At 46.4% G+C, this 15,311-nt stretch overlaps 1 protein-coding gene across 3 annotated transcripts; it reads right to left on the bottom strand.

Moving 5' to 3' along the window:
* Nucleotides 1-58: 58 nt before the first annotated feature.
* SNAPC4 (small nuclear RNA activating complex polypeptide 4) lies at nucleotides 59-15,272 on the bottom strand. 3 transcript variants are annotated; one of them, XM_027687704.1, is made up of 23 exons: nucleotides 14,777-15,272; nucleotides 13,953-14,002; nucleotides 13,445-13,600; nucleotides 12,777-12,902; nucleotides 12,554-12,632; nucleotides 11,967-12,048; nucleotides 11,345-11,449; nucleotides 10,781-10,853; nucleotides 10,354-10,523; nucleotides 9,995-10,134; nucleotides 9,558-9,664; nucleotides 9,206-9,300; nucleotides 8,854-8,948; nucleotides 8,513-8,598; nucleotides 7,415-7,831; nucleotides 6,394-6,483; nucleotides 5,940-6,183; nucleotides 5,779-5,849; nucleotides 5,360-5,458; nucleotides 5,119-5,146; nucleotides 2,602-4,679; nucleotides 1,220-1,335; nucleotides 59-566 (listed from the first exon to the last, which is right to left on the bottom strand). In XM_027687704.1, exons 1-23 carry the CDS (start codon nucleotides 14,955-14,957, stop codon nucleotides 527-529), a joined length of 4,728 nt encoding a protein of 1,575 aa, XP_027543505.1. In that variant the 5' UTR covers nucleotides 14,958-15,272; the 3' UTR covers nucleotides 59-526. The 3 variants fall into 3 exon arrangements, with proteins under 3 accessions (XP_027543505.1, XP_027543506.1, XP_027543504.1); XM_027687705.1 differs by having other exon boundaries at nucleotides 1,205-1,335; nucleotides 9,995-10,142; nucleotides 10,359-10,523; XM_027687703.1 differs by having other exon boundaries at nucleotides 9,995-10,142; nucleotides 10,359-10,523.
* Between the last annotated feature and the right edge of the window lie 39 nt (nucleotides 15,273-15,311).

The raw sequence follows: 15,311 nt of genomic DNA, 5'->3' as shown, positions 1-15,311 counted from the left end.
ATACACACGTTATTAAAAGCACTATTTACCAGGAAAAAGACCACACAGAATGCAGCAGTAATTTTTAAGTGAGAAAAATAAAACATCTGTATTTCAACAAATACTTAAGACTCATTTTGATACAAAATTAATCTGCTGCTTATTCAGCAGCATTCAGTCAGTTAGCAAGCAAAGCCACTGTCACAGCACTAAAAAACACCCAATTAACAACATATTCTGAACATGGATAAACATTCACATAAATAGGGGCTGAACAAAAAAGAAATAAATAACCACCATTGCTGGTTCCCCCAGATTTCCAGCACCTTCTCCCCCAGCATCTATGGCAGGTGTGAGTTTGAAAGAGCAGAACTGGTCCACGGCTGAAAGATTTCCCTCCAGCCATTTTCTTTCATTTCTGCACCTTTCCTACGGATGCAGATTTTGTTGGGTGATGGGAAAACCAGTCCAGCCATTTTCCTCTTCCCCAGGTCCATCCAGTTGGTGTGTTGGAAGTGGTAAAAGTGAACAGTGCAAAGAGTACCTCCTACTGCCATGCAGGGAGGCAGAGCTCATTCCAGTGACCTCTGTAACAAAGCACAAAACAGCTCCTATCAGTCACAGCATTTTTATAGGGAAGTTGCCCTTTTGGAGTTTCTAAAATGAATTTTAAAGAAAAAAACCTCAAGCAGCGTCATCTGACAACCATGAGAATCAAACACTGCTCGTGTTCATTCCATCTCTTGCACCAAAAGCCTCAACAGGTACTAAGGACATCACACACTTGTACCCTACAGAAGCTGGCCTGTTATAAGTGTAGAGAAATGAAGCCATAAAGGGGAAATACCCTCAAAACCCCACAGTGTTGTTCAAAGAAGTGTTAAAACTCCAGTGAAGCACCCACTGGCAGCCAAGCCCGTAGAGTGCTACCAACTAGGTACCACACTAGTAGGCAGGGCATGGACTAAAAGGCTGCCAAATGTTTGAACTTCGTGACTGTTGTATATATAATTTTATCACACAGACATGAACTTTCACTCCCCTCGACAGATTATCAGCCTTAGGCTGTGATTAGTGGTGACTGCAGAACTCTGTGTCCTCGGGGAACAAGAGCAGAGATAATTTCAGCCCTTTCCTGGGGTTGTGATTCATTGTCTGAGCTGAACCACAGACAAATGTGGTTCAGCTTCTCAGGCACAAAATACAAGTCTGAGTAGGTACCAACATATCTCCTTCTCACATCCTCCTCCTCTTCCTGCAGCGGGCACTTCTCCTGACTGGAGCAGCATTGGCATCAGCCACAGCAGTGCAGGAGTCCAAGGCAGAGTGGGCAGTGCCCTCTTCAGCCCCCAGGCCCTGCAACATAAGCAGGAGATGATCAGCATCATGAGAATGACCATAACTGCAAATAACCCCTTCAGCCATCTTTTTATTTTATGGAGCTCAGCAAGACTTCCAAAATAATCTTCCATTTACCTTCGAAAATAAGCATGGGACAACATTCTATTACCAGTGTCAGACAAAGCACAAAATATCCCTGAGTTTTCAGAGCAAAGCCTCCAGTCAACACTGACATTTCCTCCTGTTCCTGCTCCCAAAGCAGAGCAATTCCTGCTGTTGTTTCTGTTGTGGCACAACCTTTTGTTAGAGGTTGGGTGCCTGCCACGAGTGATGCTTTGGCTCTCACTGCTGGAGCCAGACAGTGCCCCAGACAGCACAGGTCACACCAGCTCCTGATTGCTCCTAAAACACAACCCCTACCACAAACTTTCCCCTGGAAACCACCAGGAAAACAACCTGGCTGTAGTGGGAATCACAGGAGTGGGAGTGAGCCTGGAAGATGATACAGAAGAGAGGTTGGCAGTGAAAACCTGCTGGTGACTTTTGGAGCAACTGCTGACAGTTCAGACAATGCTGAACTTGGCCCAGACCCAAAAGTCAGAGCCAAAACAGAAAGAAAACTGCTGGGGAAGCTCTGATTTTTAGGCAGCTTGGTCATGTTCTATAGAAACAGCCATTTGCCTTGTTGATTCATCTTCATCAGTGTTTTGTTTGTTTATTTGGAGTCACAATGAATTGAAATGCAAGTTTGAGCTGCACAACTTCCTGGTGTGTTTTGTAAGAAAGAGTGCTGGGCAGTAATGGATTTAACTTAAAAATTAGAGATTGACTTGGGGTGGACCTTGTGGCTTCCATCAATCCATGCAGTTTAATAATCTCTAGCCACATAAACCAATTCGGGATGAAGATGTAAATAGGACATATACAATTCCCCTGATATTACTGGGGTTTTGAGGACACATACCATGAAAAACAAGGGCCTGATTTCAAAAATACAAGTCAGTGCAGCAGGTTATAAGCTGTAAAAGGAAGGGAGCTTTGATGTCCACTTCTGGGAATTGTCAAGTTTAATGTGCCCCATAAAGCACAGACTTTTAGCCTTGGACTAAGGGCTCCCAGTCGAGCTGCAGAGCTTTTCCTTTTATCAGCTGTAAAACCATGTTTATTCAAAAGGACCAAATTTCTGCTACACTTAAAAACAGTGAGGGATTCTCCATGGGTTCCAGTGCAATATTTAGCTGGGAGTAACTTTCTGCTTTTAGCTCCTGGCATCTGTTTTACCTGATTTAGTAAATCAGCGTCTTTGTCTCCAGGCTCGTCCCCAGCTCTCCAATCCAACTGTACTCCTGTTAATTCATTCCCACAACTCTCTTCCTCAGACACTTCCTTCTCACTCTGCCACTCCTCTTCATCACTCTCCTCATATTGCTTCCTGCTGGCTGACAGAGTTGTTGTCACTTTTGGAGGAGGCAGAGTTGCCAGGACAGCTGGGAGTGTGAATGCTGCCAGGAATCTGGCTTTCAGCAGGAGGTAAGCAGGGTTATCACCCAGTTTCTGCTGCACCAGTTCTCCAATAGCATGGAAAACATCCCGAGTGCCTCCATCCTCAGTGGCATCAGAGGGCAGGAGACTTGATGCTTGCTCCTCCAGAGCTTCTTTCTGCAGGAGAAGCTTTGAGAGGGTTTTTATGTTACACAGAAAAGGCGGCAAATAAGGCAGCCTGGTCTGCAGGGATGGGACCTGGACACCTCGTTTCCCACTCAGCCACTCCCTCACCAGCTCCTCGTCTTCCAGGGAAATCAGGCTGAGGTCAAGGAGATTCTTCTCTGCACTGGAAGTGCTTGGCTGGGGGGGAACGTCCTCGGGCTGCGCCGTCGGTGGTTTGGAGGCAATGGGTCTGTTCTTCAAGGCTTGGGCAGCAAAGCAACCAGAGCTCCCTGGGACACTGCCATGAGGAACCCGATCTCCTGGCTGGAGCACAACCCCTTGTGTGATGATCTCTGGGTTTGTTGTAGCAGAGTCAGGGCTCTTTCCCAAGCTGGCGAGGCTGGACACGCGTTGGGGATCAGCCCCCTGAGTGTTTGCAGGGGGCTGTGTCTGGGGCAGCACCACGGCACCCAGGGTTGCAGTGTCAGCTGGAGGAGCAGTCGGAGCTGCAGGGGAGTCAGAAGCCTTGGAGAAGCCATTGGAACACGCAGGTGTTACAGAAGAAACGCTGGATGAGGTGCATCCAGGACTCACCGAGGTCCTGGGTAAGAGGATCGTGGAATGGTCAGCTGCCTTTCCCAAAGGAACTCCTGCTCCCTGGGAACTTGGCCCTTTTGTCTCTGCACTGCTGGGGTGAGGTGGATTTGCTCCAGCTGCTACAGGAGTGACTCCCAAACCAGAGACACTGCCATTGGAAGTCACAGCTGTCTGACACTGACCTCTCCCAGGAGCATCTGGTGTTCCTTGGGGAACACCCACCACAGTTTGCACAGCGGTGGGGAGCAGAGCCTGTGGGGTCACCACCCATGTGAAGGGCAGGATGCTGTTGGGAATCACAGGAGATCCAGCCTGGGGAGTGACAAGAGCAGGCAAGAGGCTGACTGGCCTGTGTTGTGGCCCTTTACTGTTCAGCTCACAGGGGACTGGTGTGGAAAGGGACAGTTTGTTGGTGCCAGACTCCAGGCCCACAGGCACCACTGTGATCTGGCCTGGCACAAAAGCCTGGTTTTGCAGCACGACTGGGGCTGAGCTACCGGCTACGACCTGACCATTGCACCCTCCCTGATATGGGGCCTTCTCTGCTGCAGCTGGATTCATGCCTGGAAAACCCCCTCCTTCAGGGCTGCTTTCCAAAGCTTCCTCTTTTAGTTCCTTATTGCACTGCAGATCTGTCCCTTGTGAGCAACCAGGGCCTTCCCCCGTTTCTGGCACTGCTGAGGAATGGTTTTCAGGCACAACAGCAGAAGTGGAACGTGCAGCAGAAGCACTTGCTGGCACTGGAGCTGGTGCACCCTGTACTTGGCTATTTGCACAACCAGCTGCTGCAGGTTTGCTCCCTACTTGTGCAGAAGGAATGATTTGCTGTGGTGGGTGCTGGATTATCAAAGGCCCCGAAACCAGGACCTGTGGGGCCACCAACACTGTCCTCTGCATGGCCTTCTTAGCCTGGGCCTCCCTTAACCTCTTCTCTCTCAGTAATTCTGAGACAGTTTTAGGCTTCTGCCTTTGTCCCTGGGCTGGAGGAGCTGGGGCACTGCTCTCAAAGGCAGCAGCACAAGTTCCTCTTGCTTTTAAGGCAACAGGTCTCCTGACAGCACTCCTTGGTATGCCCCGCTGGGAGTTCCTCTGAGCACCAGGCTGGGATGAATTGCCTGCAGAGGAGAGGAAACAAAATTAAAATGAACAAACAGTATTTTCAAAAACCACTCCTTAGCTATTAAAAAGAAGTACCCTGCACGGGAAGTGGCAAAATTCCTGTTTGTGAGAATTCCTACAGCATTATAGTCCTGATTTAATCAAGGCATGTCCTGACATCCTTCAGATAACCATGATAACAAGCTGACATCACTGAGCAAGGCATTGGACTGGTCCAGTGCCACTGGTCCCCCAGCCCTCCAGTGTTTCTTCTGGTCCTTACCAAAGAGGAACATGTTTAGCCAATAACAGAGATCCAAGAGTTAGCAAAAATGAGCATGAGAGTGCAATTTTGTTCCAAAAGTTCTCCTTTCAGTTAAACTGGTCGTTAATGTAACGGTGATTAAATAAGTGAAAGTTCTTGCACATCATAAAAATAAATGTTCTGGTAGGTACCTGAAGAAGCCTCCATGTTTTGGGAAGCCTGTCAAAAAAAAGATACATTAAATTATACTCCTGAGATACCTCATTAAACCAGCACAGATGTGAATCAAACCCACATCTGCCAAGATTATTATGCCTCTGAACCAAAACGAACTGGTAACACATGCACAAACAGCACTACTGGCCAAACAATTAAAAAAGGTTTATTTAAGACTTCAGTGGGAAAAGCTTAGAAACAAACCCTGCCCAGTACCTGCTGAGGCCTTCTTGCATCAGCCTTGAGCAGCTCTAACTCCCTCAGCTTCCTCTCTCGAATAATCTTCATACAGCCCTTGGTGTCAATCTGAAAGAGCTGCCAGGGGAGAACCTCATTAACATTTGATTGAGAACAAAAATGTTCTGTGGGGTCAGTGACTAGACAAGATGGATGGGACATGCTTCACATGCAGGATTCTGGGGACATTTTTACACTTACAGGAAAAGCCCTGGCAGGATTAGGTTTTGGATGCAGGATTTAAGAAATATCATATGCAAGGCACAAGGCCAGATTAATCCAGTAATTAGATTATTTAAGAAACAAAGATAAATCATGTACTTAAGCCTCAAATACAGAAAAAATAAAGATTACCACTGTTTGAAAGCAGATAATGCTATTAAGACAGTAATACCTACCTGAATGAACAGTGTGAACAGGGGAGTGCTTGTGAGACTGATTGACTTAACCTTCTCTTGAATAGCATCAGCTAGGAAAGAATCCAACATCAAAATCAGCTGGGAATTCACTTACGAGATGTCAGAAAGTAGAGACAGAAAGCAGGATGGGTCAGAAGTACCTTTTGTCTGATGAAAAGCCATCTTCCCAGTCTGCAAGGTGCAGGGCAGCAGCACATTGCCCACCCAAGGGGTCACTGCCATGAGCAGCTTCCTGTCCAAGATGAGCCTCTTCCAACGCTCCCTCTCCTGGCGATAAGTTTTGAGTGTCACGTTCTGCAGCCCCTGGAGATTCTGGCCAACAGCTGCACTACCTCCAGCTGTTTTTGCTAAAAGGCCAACAGGAGGTTTTAGCATCTTGAATTGCTGTGCATGAAAAAATACACAGTTAGAGTTCCAACAGTTTGTCCCAGGACAAACTATTCACGAGGCAGTTACAACAAAAAACGATGAGCTTTTTCTCCTGGGACTACAGTGCAAGAAGATATGTCATTATATATATAAAAAAAATCCCCACTAAATACAGCCTGGCAGTGCTGATGTCACAAGAGAAGACAAGACAGAAGAGGCACTTACAAATTTCCTCTGAAAGAATGTGTTATTCCTTAATATTCTTCTCACATCCTCCAGGGTAACCCGCAGCACTTGTTTTCCACACTGGGAAGCCTTAACATGAAAGCACACAAGGAAAGATAAAAGGGAGAGTAACTCACAGAGAATTACTTGCACTGAATATGCACAGCAGGTACAAGAGTTTTCAACATTTCTGCTGTTGAAAGTATCGTATTAAATGAAATCAGCCCTGAAGAGCAGATCTTTACCTTGTTTTTCAGTCCTTATGCATCTTCACAATACTAAATGGTTGTTTCATAAAAGATTTGTGTGAATTATCTACCAAAACTCACACTGAGGGTCAGAATTTACTGGGTGATTCTCTCTGCATTTGTTGACTTAACAATACAAGGGAAGGAACAGCAAGATGTTTGGAGAAGTCACTGATTTTTCCCTAAACTTCTACTAGTAAAATAATGCTGTATCTGTAACCCAACAAACTTGTCTGGCCCACAGTCCAGGGCACATATTCAGATTCTCAACACAAAACTCAGAATAATTTTGCTTGTGTGAACTTAAATAGTGATTTAGACATTACATATTTTGCTAAGGAACATCTTGCTGCAAAAATGTGCTTAAGAGGGTTTTTACTGCTTCAGCATCTGATCTGGGGTGAAAACCCAGCTCAGAATCAGATACGGATGTGCAAGTGACTTAATTCTTCCAAAGACACCACAGCTCACTGGACAATTCTGCTTTATGAAGACCTGAACAGAGTTTTGTTTGTGTGATAGTACACACAGGGAAGAGCACAGCTATTTTCTAGGTAATTCATGGGAAAGCAGCACTGGAAATTTCCGTTTAATCCCACGGCTGAGTTTCCAACAGCTCCCTCCCATGGCACAGTGAGAAGGGAGCCCACAGAGGTGAGAAAAAGATTTTGTCATCTGCTCATCACATCCTCTCCTCACTGCAGCTGCTGCACCTCCCACAGTTGTGCCTCAGCTCCCATCCCAGCAAGCACAGCCTGGGAATCCCAGCTCACCTCGGCCATTACTTCTGCTGGATCCCTCACCACGATATCCGTGGAGTGGGGCCGTGCGATGCCCCTCAGCAGAGTGTTCAGCTCAGATGATTTATCAGCAGCTCTGTCTGTGTCTCCATCACACACTGCCCTTGGAATGTCACTGCCACTGGTCCCTGCATCAGGACTCCCAAGAGAGAAGAGGGCTGAGGTTTGGGATCTTCCTTTGTTTGCCTCCTCCACGTCTGGCTGTGTTGGTATCCAGAAATCAATGCTGGGGAGTGCACACTCCTCCTTGCTGGTCCTGCTTGTCATCTCCTCCTCCTCCTCCTCCTCCTCTGAGCTGTCTGTCAAGTCCAGCTCTATGTCCTCACTGCTGCTCTCTGAAGAGGTGGAACTCTCCTCAATGTGCTGCCGTTTTGCTGCCCCAGATCTTTTCTTCTCGGCCAAAAAAAGCACAGACAAGTTTTAGCCAGTGTTCACCCTTGGCTAGCAACTCTCTCAAATCAGAAAGTTAAAAGTTTCATAGGGCAGAATCCTACCAGTGGCTTCCACATGGATAGTTCTGCTTTGCTTCTGCTAAGATTGACTACACCCAGTACATGGATTTTGGCTTAGATTCTTGTATGCAAAGAATAAGCTACAAATACATGTTTCTGTAAAGAACTGGTGCATGTGGAAGTACAAACTAAGTACAGAGCCCCATTCTGACACATTTGGGTGGCCAAAGACCCCTCCCTAGGGCAGCTGCTTTGTCAATGGAAACAAGACCATCTTCAACATGGTGTTAAGCAGCCAGAATTACTGTAATGCTTGTTACCAAAACTGGAAACTCATGAGGTACACACATAAAACCTAGGTATACCCCATCCTTACAGCCATTTCAAGGGAGTAAAGGATTCTGGATAATATACAAACATAAAGCAAATTAACTCGAGACCTTCAGAACAGAGGCTGCTTTAACACATCAAAAAATTAAACCGTGAACGCCCACGACAAAAATCTCGATCGTGCAAAAATCAATGTCAATTTTTGCACTGTTTTGAAGGATTCTAGTTTTAGTTTAGAGAATCTTAACTGAAGAGATGGGACTGTGCCATGGCAGGATTTTCACAGTACCTTAGACCCAATCATGAGTTTCCACTTGCTCAGGCACTGGGAGTCAGTCCGATGTGGCAACTCAGAAGCTATTTTACTCCAGTGACCTAAAAAGGATGCAGAGGATGTAAAACATGACCACTGCTGCCACACACTGAGCACAAAGGCTTTTCAGTGCAGAACATCATACATACACTATTCATCTCCTTGTATAAGAGTTACTGCATGAATGGATCTCAAATCTTTAATACCCACAACACACAATACAAGGCAGGCTGCAATCAGCAGTACAAGCAGAGCCTGTACCTTTAATGATGCTTAGTTCTCTAAACTTGTACAGAGTAAGCCACAGAAACACCTACCCAGGCCATGCTTTTCAACCAGTTCAATCAGCTGCTCCTCTTCCTCTAAGCTCCACCTGCCTTTCTTTACATCCCAGTGCAATGCTTTTAAGTACCTTCCAAATGAAAAATCACAGTAAGGAACATTCAATTCTGCTTGTACAGCTCAAATCATCACTGCACACTCCTGAATAAAACCAGAGCCTTCCTTTTTCCAAGGGATCCCATCCCTACTCCCTTATGACTATTTAGACCATAACCATTCTATAAAACAGCCCTTAAGGGAACACTGGTTTAAGCAAATCAAACACTTGTAAAATAAGTTGCATCAGGGGTAATAAACCTGAAGCACTCTTGGGACATTTACTCTCACCTGTCTCTGCACTGAGCGTCGCTCCTCCCCGGCACCTCTGTCCTGATTTTATACCAGTCCTTCTCTCCATACTTCTTCACTGCAGCCAACAGCATCTGTGTTCATCAGACAGAGAAAGAGTTGAAATTTTAACCAGTAACATCTTAACAGGCCTGAGACAGAAGCAGTTGTATTGCTGTTGTAAATCTCTCAAGTGTTTAGGAGTTTCTAAGCCCTCTGTAAACTGCCCGCCTTGGTCCGTTTTACACTCTTCTGTGCCACTGCTAAAGCTCAGCTCTACACAGCTTTGCAACACCTCAACACTCTTCACATTCCCACCCTGCAATTCCAGGCACCAGAGAACAAAGCTTACAGCATCTTCCTCTGGTGTCCAGGGTCCTTTCTTCAAGCTGGGGTCCACGCTCTTTGTCCAGCGGTAGATCAGCTGAGCAGAATCTCTTCCTTCCATGTAATAAGCAACTAGAAACACAAAGGTCTGTTTTGAAATCTGTTGTAAACAATGTTTTTCTTTTCCTTACATTCTAATGGTGAGATTTCCAAGCAGTGATTGCCACAAGCAGCATTTTAATATCTTAAACAATGGCACACAAGCATGGAAAGAGCACAGCATACACAAAATGTCACTATTTATAATGGGATTATCTGCATTACACACATGATGACCCAACAATCCATCCTGAAGCTGCAGAAAGCTAGGAAAGGTTTCAGCTCCCACATGTCTGACAGGTTGAAAACACCAGTTGTTAGACTCAGGTGAATGGAAGACTTTGTCACTTGTAGGTCACTTACTTTTCTTGTATGGGATATGGCTTCCCACTCTCATCTCTTGAACCAGCTCTAAAAGCATCTGATCTTCACTCTTAGTCCATTCCTTCCTTTTCAAATCTTTATTATAGATTTGATACTTCTGCAAGCACTGGAAAGGTGTCCTGTTTGTCTTAATACAAAGAAAACAGATACACAGAGAACTGGTTATTTATGAGGACTAAAAGCAAAAGGGAAAGGCTGAAGTACCACATGTTTTTGGCACTGTTCTTGGACATTTCTCAAAAAAGCATTAATTAACAGTGGATTAGCATCAACATTGTTTTCTGAAACCTGACATGAGGCACAGTTAAGTGAGAATTAAGTGATTTGTCCCCTCAGACCTTACCCCCAGCTCCTGGGCTATGGTCTGCCAGTCCAGGTAGTTGTGTTTAGCAGCGATCCACTTCAGCCTCTCGATTTCCTCCTCAGTCCACTCCTTTTTGTTGATGCTTGGATGCTCCCAATTCTCCCAGAACTTCCTCAGTTCTTCTGCACTACGTTGCCCATCAAACTAAAAGAAACAACAAAAATCTGTTTTATCTTAAAGCTGGCACTGAAACCCCAGGACAGACAGGAGCACCGATATTTCGCATTCCAGATATCTTATTGCCAGGTTTTTCAGAATTAAACCATCAAATTTAACAATTTGAGATCACTTAGCAGTGAGAAATGCATGATGGAAACAGGGGATGCAAATCAAGCCAGGAGATTCTCAAGAGAAGGGACACAGATATCAGAAGCCATAAAACAGCAGATCCCCCAACTTACATGGATGTTTGAGATTTTCTCCCAGTCGTGCTCATCGAATCTGTTTCCTAACAAGTCACTTTCTGGCAGTTGGCTACAGCAGAAGGTACAAAGAACAAGAAGGAACCGTGTTAAATGGTTAATTAAACACTTTGTCTTCTTGATTCTTCTTCACCTTTTTTCTCCCACCTGTTCCTGACTTCCACAAGAACTGAACACTTGGTTTAGCAGGAGAAACAACGTGATATCCAAATATGTTGCTCTAGACACGTTCATGAGCAAAAGCTCAAAGGTATTAAACATTTCAGAACTCTCTGCTCCTTTGTTGCTAAACCAAGAGCTATCTAAAGCAGCACCTCTATAATGGATACAGATAGTACATTTTGTGCATCAAGGCCCAAAACAAAATTTTTAGTAAAGAACTATGGGGATGAAGGAGCTGCTCAACAGCACTTCATTTTTTACAAGCCAACACAAAAATAAGTATTTCTCCAAACATCACACTAGAAGTAGAAGAAGAGAACTATAAAAGCTAAATTCCAAGAAAAGACATTTATTTTTCACCAAGAACATAAAAAGACTTACTTAATTGCTTCTATTTCTCGCTCCACTTCTTTGATTTGCTTTTCCAAGGTCTGTTTCTCCGTTTCAGTCTTGACCTTCTCCAGTTTCTGATTCCAATAACTCATCCTGTTCAAAGACATTTTTATCATTACTTAATAGGACTAGATGGGAACGAGGCCAATGGCATCAGAAGACATTCAGCAGAGACAGTTTCCCCATCAGTACCATTCCTTCCTTATTTCCACACAAAACTGCTGTTCTCCCAGGTCTTCCCACATGGCACACTCATGGTCCTATTTTTACCCCTTCATTGACCCAGAACACGTCTCAGATTAACCATTTTAGTATTTACAAGGGGAACCAATGGTTGTTACAACAGCAAGACAGACTGTACCAGCTCCAGCACAGAAACCTCCCTCTGGACACACCACTATGACTCACTACATGTCACAATTCCAGTTTCAAGCCCTGCAGACTATTTTAAATTATATCACTGTGCCAATGGGAAGAAATAGATGGCTGTAAAATCACACAAACAGTTAACACAGGAACTTGCTGAAGGAGGTGGAATCTCCACATCTACCTTCTCCTTCTTTCACATGTAGCATTCTCAGGAGAACAGAGGGGGTTTGTCAGTACTCACTTCAGGAGCTTTGGCTGGAGCAGGCGCTGCAAGCGGTCGCTCACCACTGATTTCTGCAACAGCGTCTTCTCCCTGCTCTTCCCTGAACCAAACAGTGGAGCAGTCAGACATCAGTGCAGAACCACTGCCAAGAGAGACCCACTCCTTCCAACACCCCTGGAAACATCCCCCAGGTCTGCAATAGGAGTTCCCTGCCCACATCACTGATGTCATGTCTGACTTGGCCGAGTCGCAGCCCCTCGCTCAGTTTTATCTCCAACAAAACCTCAGTCAAGATCATCATCAAGGTGTCTGTGACCACCTAGAGCTGGAGGTGCCCCTTGAACTTCTCTCTACCCTTGCACCATGGTTTTGGAGTGCTCACAGGAGTTGATGCATCAAAACAAATGCAAATAAGTCACTAATCGCTCAATAAAACAATTTACAGAGCATCCCGTTCTCTTTTAACTACATTTTTTGTGGAGTCAAGTTTGCAACATCACAAATGTTGATGTTTAACTGCAAATGGCACACACAGACTAACAATATGAATATATACATTTGTTATAGCTCTTCTAAAACACTGAACAGCCCACAGAGTTACTCACACTTTGCTGAATGCAGTTGTTCAAAGGATTTTATGCCCTGAGCTGCCTTTTCCTTGGCATCTTCATTGGAAGGAGGGCCCTGGTGAGGATTGGAAGGGTTAGATACACTGGAAGAGTCAGACATGCAAAAAGGTTATTCTTTCTCCCTAGAACTGAGCATGAACTGGTACAGAAACAATTACAATGCAAATCTATCACTGAAGACACAGTTACAGTTACTTACAATTCCTGTGGTTTTATCCTTAAAGTAAGGCTTCATAAAGTGACCCAAAAATACATTTGCTGGTAGACTTCTGCCATCTCCTGCCTTGGCTGTTTTTGAACCATCAAGCTCACCCATGATTTCCTTCTGCAAGACAAGAGTTAATTAAACAGTGTCAGTGTCTCCTCCAAACTCCTGATTTCAGAGAGCAGTGGCTGAGCCACCACAAACATCCCAGGCAGGGTTCAAGTTTGCAGCACCAGACTGTAAATCAGTGAATGTTAAAAGGCAGGATTTGGAACTTCCTGACTTTGTACAGTGCAATGGAGGTGATTCAAACATTAATAAAATATTAATTTGCCACAGCAAGCTAAAGTGTAAGATGTAAAATACCCGTTTTTGGTTGTAAGAAAGCATGGAAACTTCAGTCAAATAAACCACTTGAAAAGCCACTCAGTGATGCTGGTTTGAACTGCCAGGAAGAAAATGCTCCTGGTTCCTGGCCAAGCCAGCTGAGCACTGCACCAGCACATGGATAAGGGACTGGGACTGCTCCAGCTGATTCCTCTGGCACCTGTGATGCACTAGGAATATCCTGGGAAGTCTTACTAGGCTTGAGGGGAGGGGAAGATGGCAAATGGCAACCCAGAAAAGCATAAATATGAACATTTCCCTCCTGTGCTGCTCACCTGCTGCTCTCTGTTCTGTGCAATGAGCAGCTCCACTTCCTCAATCTTTTCCTGGATAACCTCCTGGTACACATGGTTCATCTGCAGGCACGTTTCTGGATCCTGTGGCAGGCTCTCGATATCATCATCACTGCTGTCTTCTTCTCTTTCCATTTCCTTGAGGCAAATAAGGCATTTAAGGGGAAAAGGGAAAGAAATACTTGCTTTAAAGGCAGCTGTGTAACATAATTCATTTTCTAATTTAACACCTGTTTGACCCACAGCCTGTGGTGTTTCCAGGGACAGGGATCAGCAGCACCAGAGCAGTGAGGCCTCTGCCCCCTGTCACTTGTGGTCACGTGAAGAAATCTGTGTATTACACTGAATAACAAAGTCCTGGGCAGGAATACCCAAACTCCAAGGCTGGTATTAACCCTTCCTGAGCACAGAGCCAAGGCAGCTGCCTGGATTTCCCCATTTTCCCCTCAATAGACAGATGGAAAGATATGTTTAAAGATAAAATATTTACCATTTCACCTTGAGAATCTTCATTATCATCATCATCATCATCATCATCATCTGTTGGACAACAAAAATACAAAAGTGCTGATTGTAGTGGGATAAAAGGAAAGCTTCAAACCCAAAACTTTTCAATTAAGGCAGACAGAATAAAGCATCACAGAGAACCCAGACATGGCAATTAGTGGCTTTGGATACTGACAACATTGTCAAGTAAAACTGTATTTAGTTACACTCCACATATGCATTTTTTTCACTCTACAGCAGGAAAAAAGAGCAGCTCTGGATAACTAAGGTAGGATAACTAAAGCAATAATCCAGCTACATCCCGGTCCTGCACGCGGTGGCAAATGAGAGGCCCCAGGGCGAGCAGCCAAGTGAACATTCCAAGCCAATAGAAACACAAACTCTGAGAGCACCAACAGGCCCTCAGCAACACCTGGGTTTGCACCCAGTGGTACCGACTCCTGACAGAAGTTATTCAGACTTGCACCACCAAAACAGAGGTGGGTGAAGCCACTACGGACAGAGATGCTCGAGCTGTTACCACCTCCTCTTTGCTTTGGAAAACGAACTTTAGGCGGCGCGGGCGGGCTGTGGGATGGGGCGGCTCACACAGGGTTTGTGATGCCCCTTCAGACGCTGTGGTTTCACTCCGGGAGGTATTTTTGGGCTGTTGGATGCCGTGATCCCGCCCGTCTCCGGTGACCAGAACCGACCAGACCCCTCCGTCAGGGAGCTCTCAGCCGGCTCCGGGGGTTTCACCAGGATAACACGCCCCACGCTGGTGCGGCAGCTCCTGGGCCACCGCTCCGAGCCCCCCCGAGCCCGTACCGCTGCCGGAGCTGAGGCTGCAGTCGGACACGGCCAACTCGACGTCGACACCGCCGGGCTCCAGGCTTCGCTCCAGCTCCTCGATCTCGCGGCGGATCCTCTCCCGCTCGGCGTCCAGGTCGAGCCCCGGGGGGCTCCGAGGGGTCCGCGAGGGCCCGGCCGGGCCCGGCCCGCGGGACATGGCGGGGCCGCCGCTCCGCGCTGAGGCTGCGCCTGGCCCCGCCCCCCCCGCGCCCCTGACCAGTCGCCGCGGGCTCCCGGGTCAGCTGGGCCCCACGTGACACCGCGCAGCCAATCGGGACGAGGCTCGGCACACGTGGGCCGGCCCCGGGCCCTGCAAGGACCGAGACCCACCGGGGGTTTGGTGGGATCGGGATTGGGATCGGGTTTGGGATCGGGATCCGACCCACAGCCCCTTCGCCTGCCGCGGCACGAGGAGCCCCAGCTGAACGCTGAGGTGCTCGCGGAGGAGGGCAGTGCTCCCAGCCCCGCGGGAACAGGGATGCGCTCCTGTCCCTTCGGGATTTAGCGATCC

Source organism: Neopelma chrysocephalum, unplaced genomic scaffold, assembly GCF_003984885.1.
Source record: "Neopelma chrysocephalum unplaced genomic scaffold, ASM398488v2 Primary Assembly neopelma1_74, whole genome shotgun sequence".
NCBI lineage: Eukaryota > Metazoa > Chordata > Aves > Passeriformes > Pipridae > Neopelma > Neopelma chrysocephalum.
The sequence above is the reverse complement of the archived record's forward strand: the minus strand, read 5'-3'. Positions and strand labels throughout refer to the sequence as shown.

Coding starts and splice junctions, on each gene's coding strand:
- SNAPC4 (XM_027687703.1), bottom strand. CDS start 14,957: ATGTCCCGCGGGCCGGGCCCGGCCGGGCCCTCGCGGACCCCTCGGAGC. Junction 12,049..12,553: donor ACAACTGCATTCAGCAAAGT/GTGAGTAACTCT, acceptor TGTTTGGTTCAG/GGAAGAGCAGGGAGAAGACG. Junction 8,599..8,853: donor GGTTGAAAAGCATGGCCTGG/GTAGGTGTTTCT, acceptor CATCCTTTTTAG/GTCACTGGAGTAAAATAGCT.